This window comes from Catharus ustulatus, chromosome 26 (genome assembly GCF_009819885.2).
Source record: "Catharus ustulatus isolate bCatUst1 chromosome 26, bCatUst1.pri.v2, whole genome shotgun sequence".
Taxonomy (NCBI): domain Eukaryota; kingdom Metazoa; phylum Chordata; class Aves; order Passeriformes; family Turdidae; genus Catharus; species Catharus ustulatus.
In genome coordinates, this window is record NC_046246.1 from 297,439 (window position 1) to 317,520 (window position 20,082).

The 20,082-nt window shown below is 45.1% G+C and overlaps 1 protein-coding gene across 20 annotated transcripts in view; it reads left to right on the forward strand.

The window, feature by feature from the left end:
- The window catches only part of EPB41 (erythrocyte membrane protein band 4.1), a 95,217-nt gene that overhangs the window by 47,135 nt on the left and 28,000 nt on the right, over positions 1-20,082 (forward strand). For 9 of the 20 annotated variants that reach the window (XM_033080743.1, XM_033080747.2, XM_033080750.2 and 6 more), the window contains exons 3-12: positions 606-836; positions 3,180-3,284; positions 6,306-6,348; positions 8,563-8,638; positions 9,100-9,318; positions 11,467-11,554; positions 12,093-12,245; positions 13,046-13,143; positions 13,481-13,653; positions 19,374-19,579. In XM_033080743.1, coding sequence (XP_032936634.1) covers positions 606-836; positions 3,180-3,284; positions 6,306-6,348; positions 8,563-8,638; positions 9,100-9,318; positions 11,467-11,554; positions 12,093-12,245; positions 13,046-13,143; positions 13,481-13,653; positions 19,374-19,579 — 1,392 coding nt within the window. Of the gene's footprint in view, positions 1-605; positions 837-3,179; positions 3,285-6,305; positions 6,349-8,562; positions 8,639-9,099; positions 9,319-11,466; positions 11,555-12,092; positions 12,246-13,045; positions 13,144-13,480; positions 13,654-15,116; positions 15,234-16,448; positions 16,578-17,770; positions 17,885-19,373; positions 19,580-20,082 lie in introns of all 20 variants that reach the window. The other 11 variants (XM_033080749.2, XM_033080751.2, XM_033080738.1 and 8 more) reach the window with 6 other exon arrangements.

The following is a 20,082-nucleotide window of genomic DNA, read 5'->3' on the forward strand; positions in this document are numbered from 1 at the left end:
GTTGGAAGGGACCTTAAATCCCATCTCATCCCACCTCCTGCCATGGCAGGGACACCTTTCTCTCTCCCAGGTGCTCCCAGCCCCAATGTCCAACCTGCCTTGGGCACTGCCAGGAATCCAGGGGCAGCCACAGCTGCTCTGGACACCCTCTGCCAAGGCCTGTCCGGCCTCACGGGAAGAATTTCTTCCCAATATCCTATCTAGCCTCTGTCAGTTTAAAACAATTTCTCCATAAAATGCCAAGGGCCGGTGCACTGGAACAACAGTTACGCCAGAGTGGCAGTGGGAGCACTGGGAGTCCTGCCTGGTAGGGAAAAAATCTTCCCAGTCCAGAAGGTACTGTCACTAACACCATGAATCCATGAGTGCATGATTTCTCTAATCAACCCTTACTTCTTACTGCATCCTTTACAAAATGAAAACTTGAAAAATACTTGGAAGAGTTTTAAAATTAGTACTATTCCCTTGGTCACCCCAGCTGCTGCTCCAGGTCTTGCGTTAAAGTGGGATAATGAATTCTGACTGAGACCCCAGCCCTGTAGTGCTTGTTCTACATGATGCTTTGTTGGTTTGTTTGTTTGACACCTCTAAATTGGGGATTTCAGCCTGCTCAGGAGGAGAGGAGGGACGACCAGGAGCCAGAGGGAAGAGACCACGAGGACAGGGAAGAAGGGGAAGCAAAGGAAGAGGGTGCCAAGCCAGTACCGAAGCCAGAGTCTCTGGAGACTAAAGCAGACAAGGATTTGAAAGCTGCCCAAAAAACAGTGAAAAGACACAGAAACATGTACTGCAAAGTTGTCTTGCTGGATGACACCATTTTTGAGTGTTCTGTGGATGTAAGTACTTTGGGGGTTTGGTTCTGCTTCTCTTCCCTCTCCCTTCTGCTTCTTTTGAAAAATCACCACAAACACGATTTAATAGGGGCCTAATGTGGTGCCAGGGAATTACATGACAGGTTTTACTGCAGAACAAGACTGCTGTAAGCTATAACAAGTGTGTTGTAAAACCCTCTGGGTACTAGGAATCTTTATTTTTTTATTGTTCTACAATTCCAGGGTGACTTACTTTATAAAGGTGGGGGGACAGTTTAAAAAAAAGCCCAAACCCAAATTTTGTATTACTTGCTGTTCATGATCTCTCTCATTTGTATCCCAGGCTAGAGTTTAGGTTTTTGGGGTAGGTTGCAATTGTCTGAGTAACTTTGGCCTCCTTAACTTTGAATAAAATGGATTATATAAAATAAATTTGTGCTTTTCTAGTCTCCCAAGGTGCTTTTACCTCTCAGGCTGCTGGTTAACTTACCTCCTGGTACTTGGATGTAAAGAAAAACACACTGAGTTTAGCCTGCAGTTGAATATATTTCCAGTAGACAATTTGAAATTATATTGACTTAGAGCACTGCAGCCCCCTTCATCTGAGACCTTTTTTTCCCCTTTATTTTGTGCATTCTCTCACAGGGCTGTGGTGCTGTCAGGGTAATAAAAAGAGAGCGGAAATCCCTATTTTAATATCGAAGTACTTGTCCAGAATATTAATAATCTGATACCATTGGAACATACTTCCACCAGCTTGTTTTCCCTCAGTCCTGCTGGTAAATGGACCAGGAGAGGATATCTGGGCACAGGGCTCCTTGTGGGAACAATCACCTTGGGTGATCCTGGGCAAGTAGGTCAGTGCTGAGTGTTTGTGTAATGATGGAGCTGCTGGTACTGCCTGGGATCAGCTCAAAGCATCACTACCCCCATCACCTTCGCCTTGGCCAGGGAGACTGTTCAGCCCCAAGGAGCCTCTTCCCCAGATTGTGGTGAAAGCTGTGGCCTTGTGCCTTGGTTTGCTGCAGCCATGCCTTTGGATACCATCGTGGACACTGTTGGAGGGAGAGCCATGGATGGTCCAGACTTGAGCAGGACATGAGAATTGTCTCTCTGTAGGTCCAGAGTGTCATGGTGGGCACTGCAGAGGATTAGGGGGGCCACTGTGTCAGTAAACCCTCTTAACTTGAGAAGCACCCTTGGCTTTAGCACCAGTATATTTCTCCTCTGGCATTTTGAGAATTTATTAATTTAATTTAATAGGGGAATAGATTTAATAAAGAAGTAATTGCAAAGGTGTAGGCAATGAGCAGCACAAATGCATTTATCCAGGGAAAATTAGTGTTTTCGGGCATCCTTTCTAACAGCCCTGGCAGCTTTTTCATTCCTATGTCAGTGCCAATTCCTTGAGGAATACCCAGGCTAACACATACATTATTACCAATAAAGTCACAATATGTGCACAAAGGACCTGATAGCTGAAAAGCTGGAATAAAGCCAAGGAATGAAACAAGGCAGAGGTCTTGGAGCAGTTGCCAGAGATGACTGACAAGAGAACTGCAGGCATTAGTGAAGTTGATTTTCCATCACTGGAACTGCACTTGCTTCTAGCAGAGCCACCAATGGAATAAACTGCTTCTGGTTGCCATAGGTTTTTGCCTCAGGGATGTTTTCCTTCATGCTATTGGACTAAAAGTGTGTCTGGTTCTTGGGCCAGTGAACTTCTGCAGGATATGGAGGAAACAAAGAGAGGACATAGGAGTGCTCAAAGTGTGTTTGTGGAGGCAGGAAGCTGTGTGTTGAGCAACTTTGGGCACATGAGGCTGATGGGAGAAGCTGGTTTTCATCAGCAGAGCAGGGTGATGGAAAGGCCATGGAAATCATGGGCTTTGGTTATGTGCTGCTGTCTTTTTTCTAAACCTAAGAAAAGCCGGGTTGCCCCTGAAATAAATAGGCTGTAGCAGCAGTTTCATCTCTTGATCCACACCTGATCATCTGGCAGCCTGGACCCAGGAGATACCAGTGCTGTAGATGTGCCTTGGGAGGGAAAACCTGTACAGATCCTTGGTGTCTTTTGAGCTGTGTTGGGAAGTCCGGCTTTGGAGGATTTTCAGACATGGAGCTAGTGGGAAGAAAGAGATCCAGTGTGGTTCTTGTTGCCTCCGTGCAACTTTCATGTACAGTGCCTTTTCCTGTAAGGAATCCTTGCTCTGAAACAGCCAGGAGATACAATTTGGAATACTCGGGACCCTTTTTTCCTTTACTGATAGTGCACCGTGTGGTTTGATCCTGTTTGCTTCCTCCCCTATTGAACAAAGACAGGCAAAACCCAACCCTGTCTTACAGGTTGTCTTTGTCTATTTGCAGAAACATGCCAAGGGACAGGATCTGCTTAAAAAAGTATGTGACCACCTCAATCTGCTGGAAGAAGACTACTTTGGTTTGGCCATATGGGATACACCAACCTCCAGGGTAAGCAACTGCTGGGCCCGAGGGGATTCAGCTCTTCCTGCATCATCTCCCCAGGGCAGGAAGTGGGGCAGAAGCTCCTCTTTTAACTCGTTTTGATGTCCTCCCTAAGTATGGACTGTGGGTCATCACACAGGAAGAAATGGTGAATAAATGACTACGGGAGTATGGATTTTAGTCAAAAACTATGTGAATCATAGAATGAGTCCTAGTGAACTTGGGTCTTCACCTGGAGAAAAGTAATTTTATAAGTTTACTGCAAAAATACGTCATGAAGTTATAAAGCTGAAGGAGTCAGGCAGCCCTGACACTGGTGTCAGCGTTGGAAAGGTTTGGTTGGAGCCATCCAGAGCATTTGGAGTTGAGCCTTTGCCCTGCAGAAGAGCAGATGTGACTCTATACCAAAGCTCCTACTCATGTTTCAATTTAAGGTCTTTGTTTGATTTGACTCAAGCAGTGTTTTATCTATTAGAACCTTGGTTGTTCTTTAACTCTACAGTTACTCAAGGTCTGTTTCATAAAGCCAAAAGTGAGATAATTGAAATTAAGGGCTCAATTCTGTGTCGTTTAGGCCAGTTATGTTGGTCTGTATTCTGACTCTTCCTTTGCTTCACCTGCAACAATCCCAAGTTACTGTGACCAGGTTACTGACTGACAGATGCCTGTCATTAAATACTTTATGTTGTTTTATACACAGCTAAAATAACAACCACAAATAACACTATTTGAGGCAGACAGAACTCCTACTTTGTTTTGCAGTCTCTGGTGTCTTCCAGTTTTCTTGGATGTGAAATGTGTTTCCATGTATATAACATGGATATTTTTTATCAGAGTTTGTTCTTGCAGAGGGAGGGGTAGGTGTACTTTTAGATCCAATTAAGAGCAAAAAAAGTGTAGCTGGAGTGGCTCAGCTTCTTCTGCATGTGCTGTGTGTAACTCACTGCTGCATTTGGGTATTAGGAAAAATTCCTTCCTGGAAGGGCTTGGCAGGCCTTTGGCACAGACTGCCCAAGGAAGTGGTGGGAATCACTGTTCCTGGAAGTGATCAAAAAGCATATAGATGTGGCACTTGCAAACACTGCATAGTGCTAGCCTTGGCGGTGCTGGAGTAATGATTGGACTTGATGATCTTAGAGGGCTTTTCCTAAATGATTCTGTGGTCTAAAAGACCGTCGGACTTGCTTTTCTTATGTCCAAGCTTTTGGTGTTGATTCTTCTGGAAGCAGAAGCATGTACCTTCTCTCCCAAGCCAACAAGGGCTGAGAGGTTGTGCAGCTTTTTAACTGTAGGGACTGAAACCAGATTTGTTTTGTCAGATCTGTGTCCTAGAGCTAGAAGCTGGGGCGGTGGGGCCACTGTCCATAGGTTGTTCAGCTCCAGCGTGGAGCAGGCTGGTTTGGTTTGCTCTGATGGGTAAAAGCACCATTATTTAAAAAAAAAATCTTTCTGGTTACGTTTCATTGAACTTCAAAATCTGAAGCTTCATCTCTATCCTGCTGTAACTTCAAAGAAGACCTCCCCAGAGCTACTGATTCACAGGTAAAATGGTATTAATAAGATTCAAGGATGAGTTCCTGCACCTCACCTGCAGGTGTGTGGAGCAGGTGGAGATACATGTGTGTATACCTGGATAGGGAATGGTTGTATGTGAGATTTTCCGCTTTGATATTTAGGGAATGAACTTTCTAAGGACCAGTAATTACCCCCGTGGGTATAGCAGAGGGTGACAGTGGGATTAGGAGGTTGTGACAGTGGCTGGAGCAGCTGGGCACCATGGAGCAGCAAGGAGCTCATTGCCCTGAAAGGGAGGATTGTTTCCCACTGATTCATGACCCAGTGGGGTAAAAGTGCCGTTAATTGCTGTTCCCATCATTGTCTGCTGGGTCAGGCACAGTGGGATGCATGACTGCACCCTGGGCTCGCCCCAGTAACGAGCAGTTGTGGCCCCAGCTCGGCCATAAAGCTGTGGCACCATCTCTCCTTCAAGCTGTGGCCCTGAAAAGGGAGCAAATCTTCCTTTAAAATGAATTTGTATGCACACTTTTATATGTTAGACGAGCAGGCATATAAAAAGAGAAGATTAAATGTAAGTATTGCTGTCTCCCTGCCATTAAGTTACGTGTCCTTCTGGTCAGGAGAGATTAGCTTGGGGGATTCAATGAGTTAATGCTTTCACCTCAGGAGACCTGGACGTCCAAATCCTATTCAGAGCTGGTGAAAATGAAGAGGTGGTTAAATGTAACCTCTCTAGGAGGGTTGGTAGCCCAGTGCCAGCGCCTGCAGCAGGACAGGCCCTTACCCCTGCAAAGGGAAAGGCTCAAACCGTGGAAAAAGCAGGAATTGTGTTTTGAGGCTTAAATTGCACCCCCATCCCACAAAACCCCAAATTACAGAGGAGGGGGAAAAATATATATTTCTAAATTGGTAGCAGAGATAATTACTAGACACTTGAGTCATAGTTAAAAGAAATGAAGTTTATGTCACATTCCTGTAAAAAATTTCTGCCTTACGCAAGAATTGAGTGTTTTTACTCGTATTTCAGCAATTAGGTCATTGAAAACCTATTATTATAGCTAATAATAGGAAGTTCTGGTGATCTTTGATTGGAATAGGGTAAGTAAGGAGACAGGATGCTTAGAATTAATGTATCTGTCCTATTTACTTATTATTAAAAATTCTGGAGAATAAAAAAGGTGTTGTACAAGTGTCCCTGGTAGCTGTGGCCGTACATGCTGCTCTGTTCTTGCAGCCCTAATAATTTGCTTTTTTTTCCCGCCTCTTGTTACTCCTGCCTCCCTTATCAGTCCCTGGTAGGTAAATGGCTGGAAATACACGTACTGAGACCACAGCCTGGAGTAAAAGTAGTGAAAAATGTATACACCCTCTCTCCAGTTTCCATGGTTGCCTTTGTGTCAAATATTGTCCTTTTTTTTTTTCCCCCCTATATTTTTAGCAATTTTCAGCTTTCTGTGGTGTTTCTGGAAAACTGTCTGGTAAACTGTTAATGTTTTTATCCTCTTACAGACATGGCTGGATCCTGCCAAAGAAATAAAAAAGCAGGTTCATGGTAAGTAGATTGAATTCATCGTGTGTGGGGGTGTGGTTTCTCCCAGTGTGGCTTTGGTGAGCCATCCAGGGGGCCCAGGGGTGGGGAGAGGTCAAGTGAGGGTGGCTGGCAGGGATCAGCACAAGTTCAAGCAGTCTGTGCATACTTTCTGTCCTTCTTGAGGACTTAGGTATGCTCTAGATTTAGGAAAAAAAAATATCATTTCCTTGGTAAGACAGCTTGGGGTGTGTTTGCCTGAAGCAAAGCCACACTATCGATGCTGAGATGGGAATGTGCTCCTTGCTGGAGGATGGGAAAATGGCTGTCAGTGGGAACCATTGAAATCCTAGAAGAGTTTGGGAGATCCCAAGCAGAATTTTATGGTTGAACAAGGTTTTATGGACCCTGAGGCTGTGTGGGGTCCAAATAGGAGCACTGGAATGAAAAATGACTTGAGAAATACCAGCTCACATACCAGATTCTCTCCCAAGTTGTGTTTTAAGGTCTGCTAGCACTGAATTACTTCAAGATGAAGGCAGTGTCAAAATTAAATATGTTTTAGAGGCTTTTGTTTTCTCTTGGGAGCAAATCTGACTGCTTTGGAAGTTTTGGGAAGGAAAATACTGTTTTTCAGATGCTTTTGCTGGGAGGCCCAGGACAAAGAGTGTCATTAAATTCAGATTAGGGGGGAAACACAAGGCTGTGGAGTAGGGGAAGCTCCTGGTGTTTCCAGCTTCTCTTGGAATCAGTAGCAGGGTGCGTGTGAAGGATAGGAGCTGCTCCTTCCATAAAATTCACTTAGTGAGTGTAATGAACAGCAGCCTGCTGTGAAATCTGGTCCCCTGGGGATGGGTTAAATGGCAAATTACAGTAATTTCATGAGTATAAGCCTCACCTGATTATAAGCCACACCTCCGGGTGTCGGCAATGTTTCGTTCTTTGTCCATATACATATATAAGCCGCGCTGGATTATAAACCGCACTTTTGTTTGCAGCGAGGATCTGCTTTCACAAAGTTGCCAATTAGTAACAGAATCGTGGGATCGTGGGGTTTACTGGCTCACCTCGGGGCCGCTGCAGGCCCACACTTGCGGGTCAGCAAATTTCTGATCATTCATATATTGGCTGCTCCGGAGTATAAACCGCACTTCTGGGTTCTGACATATACTTGTGAAATTACTGTACTTGATTTTACTTGAAGGTCTTTTACATGTACATATAAATGTGTGAACAAAAGTGTTTGGTGGTTTAGATAACTCTGCTCCCTTCATTGTCACCTTGGAATCACTTGCTTTGAACTGTGTGTGATGAAAACACCATGCCTTGTGTTTAATGCCAATTATGGCATTGCGTAAGAAGTAAATCAAGGAATGTTCCTGTGTTCCCTGTGTGAGATTGAGTTAAACCTCTGAGCAAGTTAAGTGCAGGGGTAGATCTCTTTCTGGAATAAATCTTATTTTGAACTAGTGTTAAAGGGGCACAGCAGGGGGAGATATAACCGTGAAAATCACTCAGTCAGGACTATCTTCTACTGGGAAATGGGATTATTTTCAAGGAAAAGACAGAGTTACATCTTCAGCTGTGTCATCTGGGCTGTCCGTACCACATATAATGCCAATTCTGTGTTTGATTATGTGGATCTGTAGTGGTGCTATACAAGGTTTGCAACAAGCTATATTAAAGCAGTTAGGTCTGGACCTAAAAGCTCTTCCTATCCTGGTGCTTTCTGTCTTCATCCAGAGGTTGATGCTTGTGTTGAGCTAAGTTTAAGCTATGTCTGACCACCTGGTGCATTAGGCTGAGGAGAGACTTAGCACAGCCCTCCTTGAACTTTAAAATGTGGGTGAGGCAGTAGACCAATCCTAATTCATTCATTTATAGCCTATACCTGACCTGTCTTCATGAATCCCTTTTCAGTCAATAAAAAAAACCACATCAGTCATTAAGCTTCTTAGCAATCAATTTAATTTTTCCTACAAGTTGTGGTTAATCCAGGTGATTTTCCCTGCCTTGCTTTTTTTCTCCTACTTTTCTTACCTGCTGTAAATGAAATCACATCTTACTCAGGTGTTAAGCTGCAACCAGCTGTGAGAGCAAGCAGTATCAAACTGTGTTGTATCTGCTAAATTCTGAAGATCAGATTGGATATTCCCAGCTTTTCTTTTATATCAACTGACCATCACAAAGCTATCCCGGTGTGGTTTTTTTTGCTCAAGCTCTCCATTGTCGTTACAGGAGGCCCCTGGGATTTTACCTTCAATGTCAAGTTTTATCCACCAGATCCTGCCCAGCTAACAGAGGACATCACCAGGTGAGTGTGCCTGGGAATCCTACTGCCATGGTCTCCTGAATATGAAATAGAAATGTTTCATATCTGGATTTTTTCCCTAATTTCAGCAAGGAGATCAGATGCCTTCACCTTTTGGAGGGGGTTTGGTTTGCTTCTGGTGGATGTGAGGATGCTCCCACTCTCCACTGGAGGCCATGTGTAAAGCAGTGTCCTTTATAACTCTGCTATGTGCGGGCTTGTATAGAAAAGTAAATTCTTGCCTGAAGCCCAGATTTTCTGGTCACAGTGACCTTTATTCCCTTTGCAGAATAACCTTGAATCCCCAGTCCTCCACTGGGGGGACTGTTTACCTTGGGAATAAGTAAAAACTGGAAACAAGCATTGTCATTTGTTCATCAGTGGGATAAAAAAGAGACCCTGATCCTCAAGTTAGTACATTTCTCTTTGTTCTGTGTGAATAGTATTTTCCTTTCTGCCCCCAGGTATTACCTGTGTCTGCAGCTTAGACATGACATTCTTACAGGGCGGCTGCCCTGTTCCTTTGCCACCTTGGCTCTGCTGGGCTCCTACACGGTCCAGTCAGAGTTGGGAGACTACGATCCTGATCTCCATGGCCCAGATTACATCAGTGAGTTCAAACTGGCCCCAAACCAGACAAAAGAACTTGAAGAAAAGGTTGTTGAACTTCATAAAACATATAGGTAAGGTGCAGCAGCTGGAGGACTTGTTCGTGCACAGCAATGTGAAATAAGGGAAATAATGGGATTTTCTGGTGTTTTCCCCACCTCTGTGAGATACAGAAAACCTGTGGATGTCCCATCCCTGGCAGTGTTCAAGGCAAAGCAACCTGGGATAGTGGAAGATGTCCCTGCCTGTGGTAGGGGGTAGAATGAGATGGTCTTTGAGGTCTTTTCCAATATGCAGACCATTCTGTGATTTTATGATGATTCTGTGAACATTAACTTTAAACAAAAAATCTAATACTTGGAACAAAATCTTTCTAGGAACAGGAATTCTTTTTTCTTGAATGAAGAAAAAATACATTTTTAGAAAGCAGACATGAAGTCTTGCAATTATTTGTTAACAAGTGCTTTTTTTCCCCCCACAGAATAGCCATGAAAGTGGGGTTTAGTTCATGTGCAGATACAAAATTTACTTGTTTTAACCTTGCCCTTTGCCTTTTTTTAATGTATTTCTTTGGGATTTATGTCATTTTGGATTGTAGTTTGATCTAGTCTCTCTGTTTACCCACTGTCGCCTGCAGCCTGTTTGTAGCATTCTTCTACCACATGTAGTGAGTAACGTTCATTTCCTAATGTGGAAGGATTCCAGGTGATCCAGGAATTACAAACCTGGAGTTGTTTTCTAGTGCAGCCATGACTTGGGCAGGTATGTCTGGTTCAGTAGGGTTGAACAACTCCTGGGAGTCTCCCTGGTATCAGATTCAAGGCTGACAGTAGCTAAACCTCTTCTTCATCTTATTTTGGGTGTATCTTCCTAGATAGGAAAAGATGGAACAAAGACAAGACTTTCTCATAAGCAGATGAGAACAAAAAAACTGAAGCACAGTGGGAAGGATGGATGTGGGCCCTGGTTGTGATTAGTCAACCCTCACTCAAGCCTGCAAATCAATATTTTAAATTGATTCCCTTCCATTTACACTGAGAGGAGAGGAAATGAGGGAAAATAAGTACTGGGCCTCTGACAAGCTTCATGACTTGGAGTCAAAGGCCATTCACTGTGCTAGAAGTGGTGGATCACAATGCTGAATTATTCATGGCTTCATCAGAAGGAGACTTCAAGGTATAAGCTGTAGTTATGTTTCATCTATCTGCATGTGCAGGAGAAAACGACACATCCCCGTGTAAGTTCTGCTCCATATTCTGTGAACATGAAACTTCCGAGGGTTTTCAGTGGGAATCACAGAATCATGGAATTGTTTAGGTTGTAAAAGACCTTGAAGACCATTAACTTAGCACTGCCAAGCTCACCACTAAACTATGTCCCCAGGTGTAACATCTGTGTGTTCTTTGGACATTTCCAGGGAAATCTCTGCTAAACCATTCTCCAGCTCTTGCTGCTGTATTTGCAAAGCACAAGGCACATATCAAGATGGTGACTGCTCCTGGGGCTTTCCTACAAGATAGTCCTTTACGGTGGATTTTGTCCTGTCTCCCGCCACTCAGACCTCTATTGACATCACATACAAAGATGTATGTGAGCCCTCGGTAAAGGAAGACATCAAAGGAGGGTAGAAAATGAAATGTATGCAGCTGAGTCCTCTCCCAGCAGAGCTGTTAATGTACCTCATACTCCAGAAAGCTATTAACAGGGACACTTCAATAATGTTGATAATGGCCTCCATTATCAGGATGTCTTTGTTAAATTGTGCCCCTCCTGCAGACAGGGTGCCATCTGTTCCCAGAAAACCCCTCATTCATCTGGTCCCCTGGTTGGAATCTCTGCTGAGCAGTTTCAGCTGTTGTGTGTTTGGTTGGAGAACAATACCTGGGTTTGGGGAGTTCTGGAGGCAGGCGAGTCTGTAGGTGACAGGACCTATCACCTTTTGATCAGTTGGGTTTCTTCTGCTGAATCAAGTTTTGTCCCCTCACTGCTCTTTCTCATTTCCTTCTCTAGTGCCTGTACAGCTTCACAGGAGTAAAGTACAGCCATGTTATTGGGATGTTTCAAAGCACGAATTTGGGCAGAGTGATTTCATAATTCATCATCTGGGTACAGATTTTTTTGTATTGGAAGCAAAAGAAAATCTAATGGATTTCATGAAGTCTTACTTGTCTCCTCTTAAAAGCAACAGTTTTGAGAATACCAAGTCCTTTTTTTTTCTGCAGATCCATGACTCCAGCCCAAGCAGACCTGGAATTTCTTGAGAATGCAAAAAAGCTTTCCATGTATGGAGTTGACCTTCACCAAGCCAAGGTGAGAGCCAGCATGTGTGCACCTGTCTGTGGATTTTGTAATTTGATTATCCTTCCCTTGCGGAGCACATTTACCTGTTTTGGGAAGCTCCTTTGGAAAGAGAGAAGGTGTGGAAATACACACATAGAACAGGAATGCTTCAAGCATTCCTGTAAGAGAAGTGATTCTTTGTGGTTGCTTATTTATTTATATGTCAAGGGAGCTTTCCAAAGCTCCTTGTATGGAAAGGTCCTTGCTCTGAGTAACTTAGAATACAATATGTATTCTCTGCCACATGAGTCTCTATGCTCCAGGAAGTGCAGGAGGGGCTCTTGATGAGCCCTTTGGGCAACTAGCAGAACAGGAAAGAGAAGCAGGAGAGAGGAGGTTGTCAGGAAAAGCATGAAAGAAAAGGAAGGGTGGCTGTGGAGCTGGGAGCTAGAGTCTGGGTGGTGGGAGTTGAATTTCTGGGAAGACCAGAGGGATAATTTGGAAGGCAGCTGTCATGACATGAAACTCATAAACCTGACACTGCTTAAATCCTGATCTGCATTCCCAGGACTTGGAAGGCGTGGATATCACTCTGGGAGTCTGTTCCAGTGGCCTTCTTGTTTACAAAGATAAACTGAGAATCAACCGCTTCCCGTGGCCCAAAGTCCTGAAGATCTCCTACAAACGCAGCAGCTTTTTCATAAAGATTCGGCCAGGGGAGGTATGACTGGCTGCTATGGGCTCCTGTCATCCCGTGTTTGCTTGGGATCGTCACCGTGTGTGTGTTCCTGGAATGGGGCGGGGTCAGGCTCTTCTCTGCGGGCGCATTTGACATCGGGGTTTCTGATCCCAACTGAAGCTCCAAGCCGGCTGGTGACAGTCTAATAGCGACATCCAGCACCACCTCCTGGCATCACTGGGTATTCCTAGCATCCAGGGGAAGGCGTGGGAGGTTCGCAGATGAAATTGGGGCAACACTAACTCATTTTTTAGAAACTGGGCAAGACAATGGCTCTTTGTCTTGCTTTTATTCAAAGAAAATAATTCAAAATTAGAATTAGTTTTCCACCTAAGTGTAGGAAGCAGGGAATGGATGCATTGGTGCTGCCTCTCGTGAGTGCGGAAATCTCTGGAGCAGCCTGGTTACATCAGGGAGAGTGGCTACAATGGGGATCCACCTCTTTTGTCTTCTTCCTCCTTCTCCTGCTTTCACTGCCATGACCCAGGCTTGCAGGGAGGTCAATGTTTGAACCTCAATTCACAGCTGGGCAGTATGACAGCAGGGAATGAATGATCTGACTGGCTTCAAAACCCGTGACATGTTGCTCTGCAAATCTCAGTGCATCCTGAGAGATACCAGCTAGTGGCCAAGCCCTCTCTTTCCTCTGACCTAGGGTCCTGCTGCACATTGTGGAGCGAGTTCAGCAGTTTGTGCCACAGCAGACCAGGGTGGTGGGCTGGGGACTGGGTTGCTGCTGCATTTATATCCTGCTATACTTAAATAACTTACGTTTTCTACAGCAAGAACAGTATGAAAGTACAATTGGGTTCAAGCTACCAAGTTACCGGGCAGCAAAGAAGCTGTGGAAAGTATGTGTTGAACATCACACCTTCTTCAGGTGGGTTTTCTGAACAATAGCCTCAGCCTAAGTAACTTAGTGCTTGAATTTAACTATTGAAAATGAACATTGTTCCTTAGCATTTTAGAAAAATGGGAGAAATATAGTTTCAGGGACAGTAGATGTTTATTTTGCAGTAAATTTTAAAGCAAGTTTTGCTTTGTAATACCCGTAAGAGAGAGATCTTTGGGTCATGTAGATGCGAAACATCATTCATATGCGCATTTCCTTGGCCAAGTGGATGCAGAAGACTCCTTCAATTTCGATTTTAATTCCTCTCCACATGCCCCTTCCTGGCTCTGGAGGTGCAGTTTTTAAACATGTGTATATCTTTCAGGCTGACTTCCACTGAGGCCATCCCGAAGAGCAGGTTCCTGGCACTGGGCTCCAAGTTCCGCTACAGCGGCCGGACACAGGCACAGACGCGGCAGGCAAGCGCCCTGATCGACCGGCCCGCGCCCCAGTTCGAGCGCACGGCCAGCAAGAGAGCGTCCAGGAGCCTCGATGGAGGTGAGTCAGTCCCTGCTGCGTCTGCTCTCTCCCTTCTGGAATCACCAGGATGCTGAAATACTTCTTAAGGAGCAGCTGGATTCCCTGCTGTACAAAAATACAGGTGTAACTTGTCACTATAGTACAAGACCTTGTTCCTGCCCCTCACATGTTTAGGAATTATGTGCCTGTAGTGAGACTGAATTGGTGCTCAGTTGGTTAGAGCAGGGTGTTGATAACACTGTGGGGATGGGTTTGTATAACCTATTCACTTAAGATCTATTCTGTGATCCTTGTGGGTCCCTTCCAACTCAGAAAATTCTGATTCATCATGCAACCTTCATTCACATCAACGAAACCACCCAACCAAACCAAAAATTCCCCCCACAAAAACCAAAACAGCATCGTCACAACACAGAACAAGAGTGGGCAATTTACACCTAATCCACCCCTTTTGCCTGCACCACAATTACAACAAGAATTCTCCATGGTCATTTTGCTGTCTAACACTACTCAGTACTTTTGCCCATGACATCTCCAATTTTTTATCCTTATCTCAATATGACAGCACTGTGAGGGCTGTTATGGGTAAATGAACTCCATCTCAGCCAGACCCAGTACAAAAACACAAACCAAGGGTGGTCCCAGCAGAACTGCCATGATGACAAGAATGTAGGTGGGTGCTGAAGGCTTATGGCAGAGTTCTGCTTATAAAGCTATTTTCTCCATTTGATTTCAAAGTGTTTTCCTTTAGAAAATCACGAATTAAGTAATTCCGTTTGTTTGTTTTGTTAAATATAATTTCTTAAACTTCATAGTTCTATGTGAGGTGATTTTTTGCCACAACTTTTTCAGTGTTTCTTGAAGCGATGCTCAGTATGGAGTGCAGGTGTGTCAGTCACATGGGCTCATCCCTGAGTTTTTTAAAAGAAATAGATAGCAGCAGAGGAGGTGAGGCATGGAAAAGGGAATGCCTAAGTTTGGTCCATGTAATCTGTATCCCAGGGTATTAAGATCCAGGGAAAGAGGATCATCCCTGTGCACCATGGATACCTGATGGAGCAGGGACCATGTTGCTTTGAGCCCTGAGTTTGTGCTGCAGCCTGGGGGCACGAGGGCTTCCCAGCACCCCATGGCCAGCAGCAGCTAGGCTGACCCTGCTCCTGGGCTCAGTGACATCCTGAGCCTGGGTTTTGTGTCATGGAGCAGGAGGGAAGGGATGGTTCAAGCTCAATGAGGCAGCAAACCCCAATTCCAGCTTCCCTGCAGTCTGGGCATGTGAGGTTCCTTGGGCACAGTGCACAGCAGTGAGGGGACCAGTTCTGGTTGCCCATCGACCATAATATGACCCCAGATGAGCAGAGAAATGGCAGCTGCAGTGCTACAGCTGGAAAAGAGCAGCCTGGGAATGTGACACTCATGCCCCATTGACGTCTGCGCCTTTGCCGTGCGGGCGGTCGTTAACATGTGCCCCGTTTCTTCAGCTAAACATGCGACTCAAAAGGTTGAGTTCAGATCCATAGAGGAAGAGAAGCAGAAGGAGGTGGTGATGGTTGAGGTTCCTGAACCAAAACCTGCGGATCAGATCCGAGAGAAGCCAGGTATAGCTGTGGTGATGGCTAAAACTCTATGCAGTGCCTTTCCTATCTTCTACATGCTTGTTCCTGACAATTTCCAATTTTCACCAAATCTGGGGGCTTTCTCTTTTCACTTCTTTGCAAGAATTTCACAGTGAGAGGAGACACAGCCCAACCCTGAGCAACTCCTTAAATTTCCACCTTGCACTTCATTAGACTGCAGTTCTTGTGGGGAGATTGGGAAAAGATCAGGATGTGCTGGCCGTGCTCTTGTTTAATCTGGGTGGTTTTGTATATATGGATTTGAAAACTTTAAAGTTTGGTCTTACAACTTCTCATGAAGCTTCTGAAATTCTTCATCCCAGGAGCGCCTTGACATTTTGGGTTGCTTTCTTTTGATGTTTGAGAAAATTTTTCTATGTGGAGCTTATATTTCTCTTAGGACAGGTACAATTAATAAATATGAATGTCCTTAAGAGGTGTGTAGGTACAAGAGCACATTTGAATGCTAGGAAACATATTACAGCAGCAATGTTGCTAGTATTTGCGGTCTTCATCGCTTGGATAGTGACCACCTGTGGTGTGTTAGGGCTGGAGATAATTTATATGCAAATGCTTTGGATACCCTCCTCCCACCCAGAATTTTTACAGTGTACTTTTTGACTGCATTATGCTTTCCTAGTATCTAGATCATGAAATGTGGCAAACTTCCCCTCCATGGGCATTCCTTGAATTCTCACTAATCAGCATCTCCTGGTGGGGAAAGCCTGATGCTGTAAAAGCAGAAGGTGGGCAATTTCAGGCACTGGGGTAGATTTGAAGTTGATCACTCAAGTACATTTAATTAAAGCTGCTAGGTTTTAGGTAGGTTTTTGTCTGGATATGTTTTTCTTGGAATTTGCCAGCCAGCACTTGCCTCCTTCCAGACTTTGCAGGCAGAGCCCTTCCTAGTTCCTCGCTTGAGAGCTGTTCATGTGTCCCACATCTCCTTTCCTGGGCAAGCAACCCATAAAGCTTATTTTTGTGTTCTTTCCTCCTCTCATCCAATACACTGTTGGGTCTGGCAGCACTAGAAGGACTGACACACAGATTCATGGTGGAAAATTACTATTGAGCTGCCTGCAAACCTCCTTGCTGTTCCCAGCTACTGAGAAGGATCTCTTCACTCCTTATTGTGGTGACCATCGTGTGTCTGTGTGGGTCCCCAACCCCCATTAACACCTGCAAACCTCTTTCTAGCCAAACACACTCTTGAAACTTTTGAAATGAAACCCATTGCAGAGGAGGAAGAGGAGGAGGAGAAGGTAGAGGTGCTTAAGGTTCCTGTTGCCAAGCCCCAGTCAGCGAAGCTGGTGCAGCCACAGTCAGGTACAGCCGCAGTGGTGTTTGGTGGCAGTGGCTCCTGTGCTGTTGCTCCTGGGGTGAAGTGATGCAGTGCTGTAGGACAGGGTTTACACTGGTTGTGGTGGTGTTTGTTGGCACTAAAATCACCCTGGCTTTACTGTGTGCTGCTTTTCAGGTGTGCTCTGGGTACAGTGAGGGGGTACCATGCCCTGGCTGTTTGTGGAAATGAGTGTGCAGTGGTGTCTTAAAGCTCCTCCCATACTGCCCCTTCTTGTGAGGTTTGTTCCCCTGAGCTGTAGGAGCGTGAAGTGCCTGGAAATCAGGTTACAAGGTCTGGGACTGCTGGAGGTCACCTATATTCCACTTTATTTCTTCACTAGGGAGCTGCTGCTTGCTCAGTTGGGGAAGGATGTCACAGCAACATCGCTGCTGCAGATAGATTCGTATTAATCATATTTAAGAGTAGAGTGGATTATTTGTTGCAGGAAGAGGAGGTTAAAGATGTGGAGGGAGGTAACTGGGAGCATCACATGTTTCCTTGGTTGGTATGAAAACCACTGGAAGACAGCCATGGCCCCAAGGCTGCCAGAGCTCCAAGAACATTTGGACAGTGCTTTCAGGCACTGGCTGGGATTGTTGGGGTGCCCTGTGCAGGACCAGGAATTGGACTTGATGATCGCTGTGGGTCTCTTCCAGTTCAGCAGATTCCGTGATTCTGTATTCCATGGGATGTGTGGCAGCAGATTGGACGTCAGCTGGTGTCAGACCCAAGCACATCCAGGGCTCTCCTGCTGTAGCTGTCCCTTCTCAACCACCTCCTGCACTTTTCCTTTTCTGCTCCCAGCAGAGGCTGTTGATGAGGTGATGACCATGGTGATAGTGATCAGTCATAGAATTCTGGAATGGTTTGGTTTGGACCTTAAAAATCATCCAGTTCTAATCTATGTTTTATATGTCAGTGGTTTTTACTGTGTTTAAATCATGTGTCAAAATAGCCAAAGGCAGTTAATCAGGAAAATGTAACTAAAATACAGTTCTGGCAGCCCAGAACTCATTGTTGGATGACACAGGAGAAGCTTGGTGTCCGCTACCATTTTTCCTGCATGTCTTGATGCTCTGGGAGAGCAGCAAGAGAGGTGGCCATGTGGATTTACTGGTGGCAATGTTTCCTTTGAAGCTTCCTCTTTAAGGTGGCATTTTAACACGTCCTTTTTTAGCCAGAGGTGATCTTGGCAGTATTGAGATAAGCCAAATTGAAGAAGAGGAGGAGGAGGAGGAAGAAGAGAAAATGATGGTGGTGAGAGAACTAGAGCCGTTGCCGAAGGAGTCAGGTACCACTGCCATGACAGCTTTGCACTGCCAGCATCCTCCTCATCCCGGCCATCCCTGCTATGTCACCTCTGTACAACCTTCCCAGCGGCTGTCACTGCTTCCGTGACATGAATACACTGGGACACAGCGCCAGTTGTCCTTCGAGGAGGATAACACAGTGGCTGGGTCACAGAAATGAACTGCTGTGCTGAGGAGCAGGGAGAGAGTGCACCTGGCAGTGGTGGGATGGGTTTTAAGGTTGTTTACAACAGGATGTGGTGTCCAGGAGTTTTTCTTGAAAGTGTAATTCCAGTCTCTGGAAATTCAGTAATTGAAAAAATTCTTTTTTTTGCCTCCACCTTGTATGTTTTTGGCCACATGGATACCTTATTCTCTCTGTTTTATTAAGACACAGTACAACATACCTTTTCAGTACAACAGGAATTCTTACTAAGGAGTTGCTTGAAATTGCAATTTTTATTTTAACAGCAGATTTTCTATGAGTGACTGGCTGGACATGAGTTGATCTCATGTTGGCTGGAATAGGATACACAGTATAATCCTGCTGCAAACTGTGATTTTGGGAATGTGAGACCACATCAAAGATATTCTTTTATGTGACAGGGTATCTTTTTAGTGAAACATCCCTAAAAACCAGTATCAGGAGAACCAAATAGCTTATTGTATCCCTAGGTACACACAGGAAATTAATTTGGGCTTGCTTTGTCACATGGCTTTGGCTTGAATATTTGTTTGGGGTTGGACAACTACCTGGTAAATGAGGAGTTAAAGGAAAGGAGTAGGCAATTGATTTTGTGTGGACCTTGTGCTTGTAGTTAGGACTGTCATCCTCTGAAAAGATGATTTTTGGCAGTGTGCTGTTCATTTCTCCTCTGTCACTGGTCTGGAGGTGCTGGGTATCTTCCCACTGTTGATGCCTTGAAGATACCCAGCTCAGACACGCAGCAGCAGCTTGCCTTGAAACCCACCAACAAGTTGCAGAGAAGTTTTCTAGAGCAATGCTTGTTCATTTTTTGGGGGGGAGAGAAGGGCGAGAAGCCTGTGTTTCTCTTCCAGAAGCCATCTATTTCTACTTGAGGAGATGCCCATGAGTACAGAACTCATCAAGCTGTCTCTTTTCTGGTTGCACTGGAGTGGAGTCTGTGTCAGTTGTGTGTGAAGGACCCAGAAATCCATGGCACAATGTCAAAAAAAGATTTGCCTTTCTGGTGTGGCTTCTCTGCAGAGTGCAAGCTTGCTTTTTGTAAACTATCTGGTGTGAGGTTTTATTTGATTTATTTTCCTTATGGTTTAAAATAAATCTCAACTCTCCCATACTAAATGCACAAGCTGCTTTGCTCAACATGTTTATTTCTTTTCCCTTTTCTTTCATCTTCCTCCTTCTCCCTTTCCTTTTAAATGACAGCACTGTAATTTGGAAAGACTTTGCCTAGTCCTTTGAAAAGTTACCTACTCTGAACCTTGTCCCTATCTGTCCCTCATCCTCAGCAGTGGCTGTGATAACCCCAGAGCGGAGTCCCCGGCCCACCTCAGCCCCAGCCATCGCTCAGAGCCACGCTGCAGAGCCAGCCCCAGCTAAGCCCGACCTGAAGGATGTGGCCACATCTAAAGTAGGGAAGGAAACAGCGAAATCTGATGTGAGATGTGAAGAATTGCCACCAGAGAAACCCAAGGAGCCAGTGGATGTCTCAAGGGTAGGTCAGAGCAGAGTCTCTGGGGAGGAGCTGGGCTAAAGCTGCTCAAGAAGTCACCCCAAAGCAACAGCTCTCTCCTGGGACATGAGGGGTTTATCCCTCTTCCCAGTGGCAGGTGGGAGCAGCACAGGGGTCTGAGTGCCAGGAAATCTCAGCCCTGACATCCAGGTGGAAGAAGGAGCTCCAGGGCAACCAGGTTTTGGTGATTATAGTTGAAGCAAGTGCAGCCTGCTGATAGATGGTTAAAAACACTGGCAAGAGCTGCATGTGATCATGGAACTAGAATTCAGAGCTCACACGTGGCCAGGCTGTGCCCCCTGATTCTGGGTATGACAGCAGGAGGGAATTCCAGTGAAATCAGTGATAATGGATCTGGTGTGCAGCCCAGCACCAGAATGTTTTTCACCTTGATAGGCTTTTGCTGGGAGAGCTGGCAATACAGTGCTGTAAACTGGACTAAAACTATAATTGAAAATGGCACTGGTGAGACCTTGGGGAGTTTC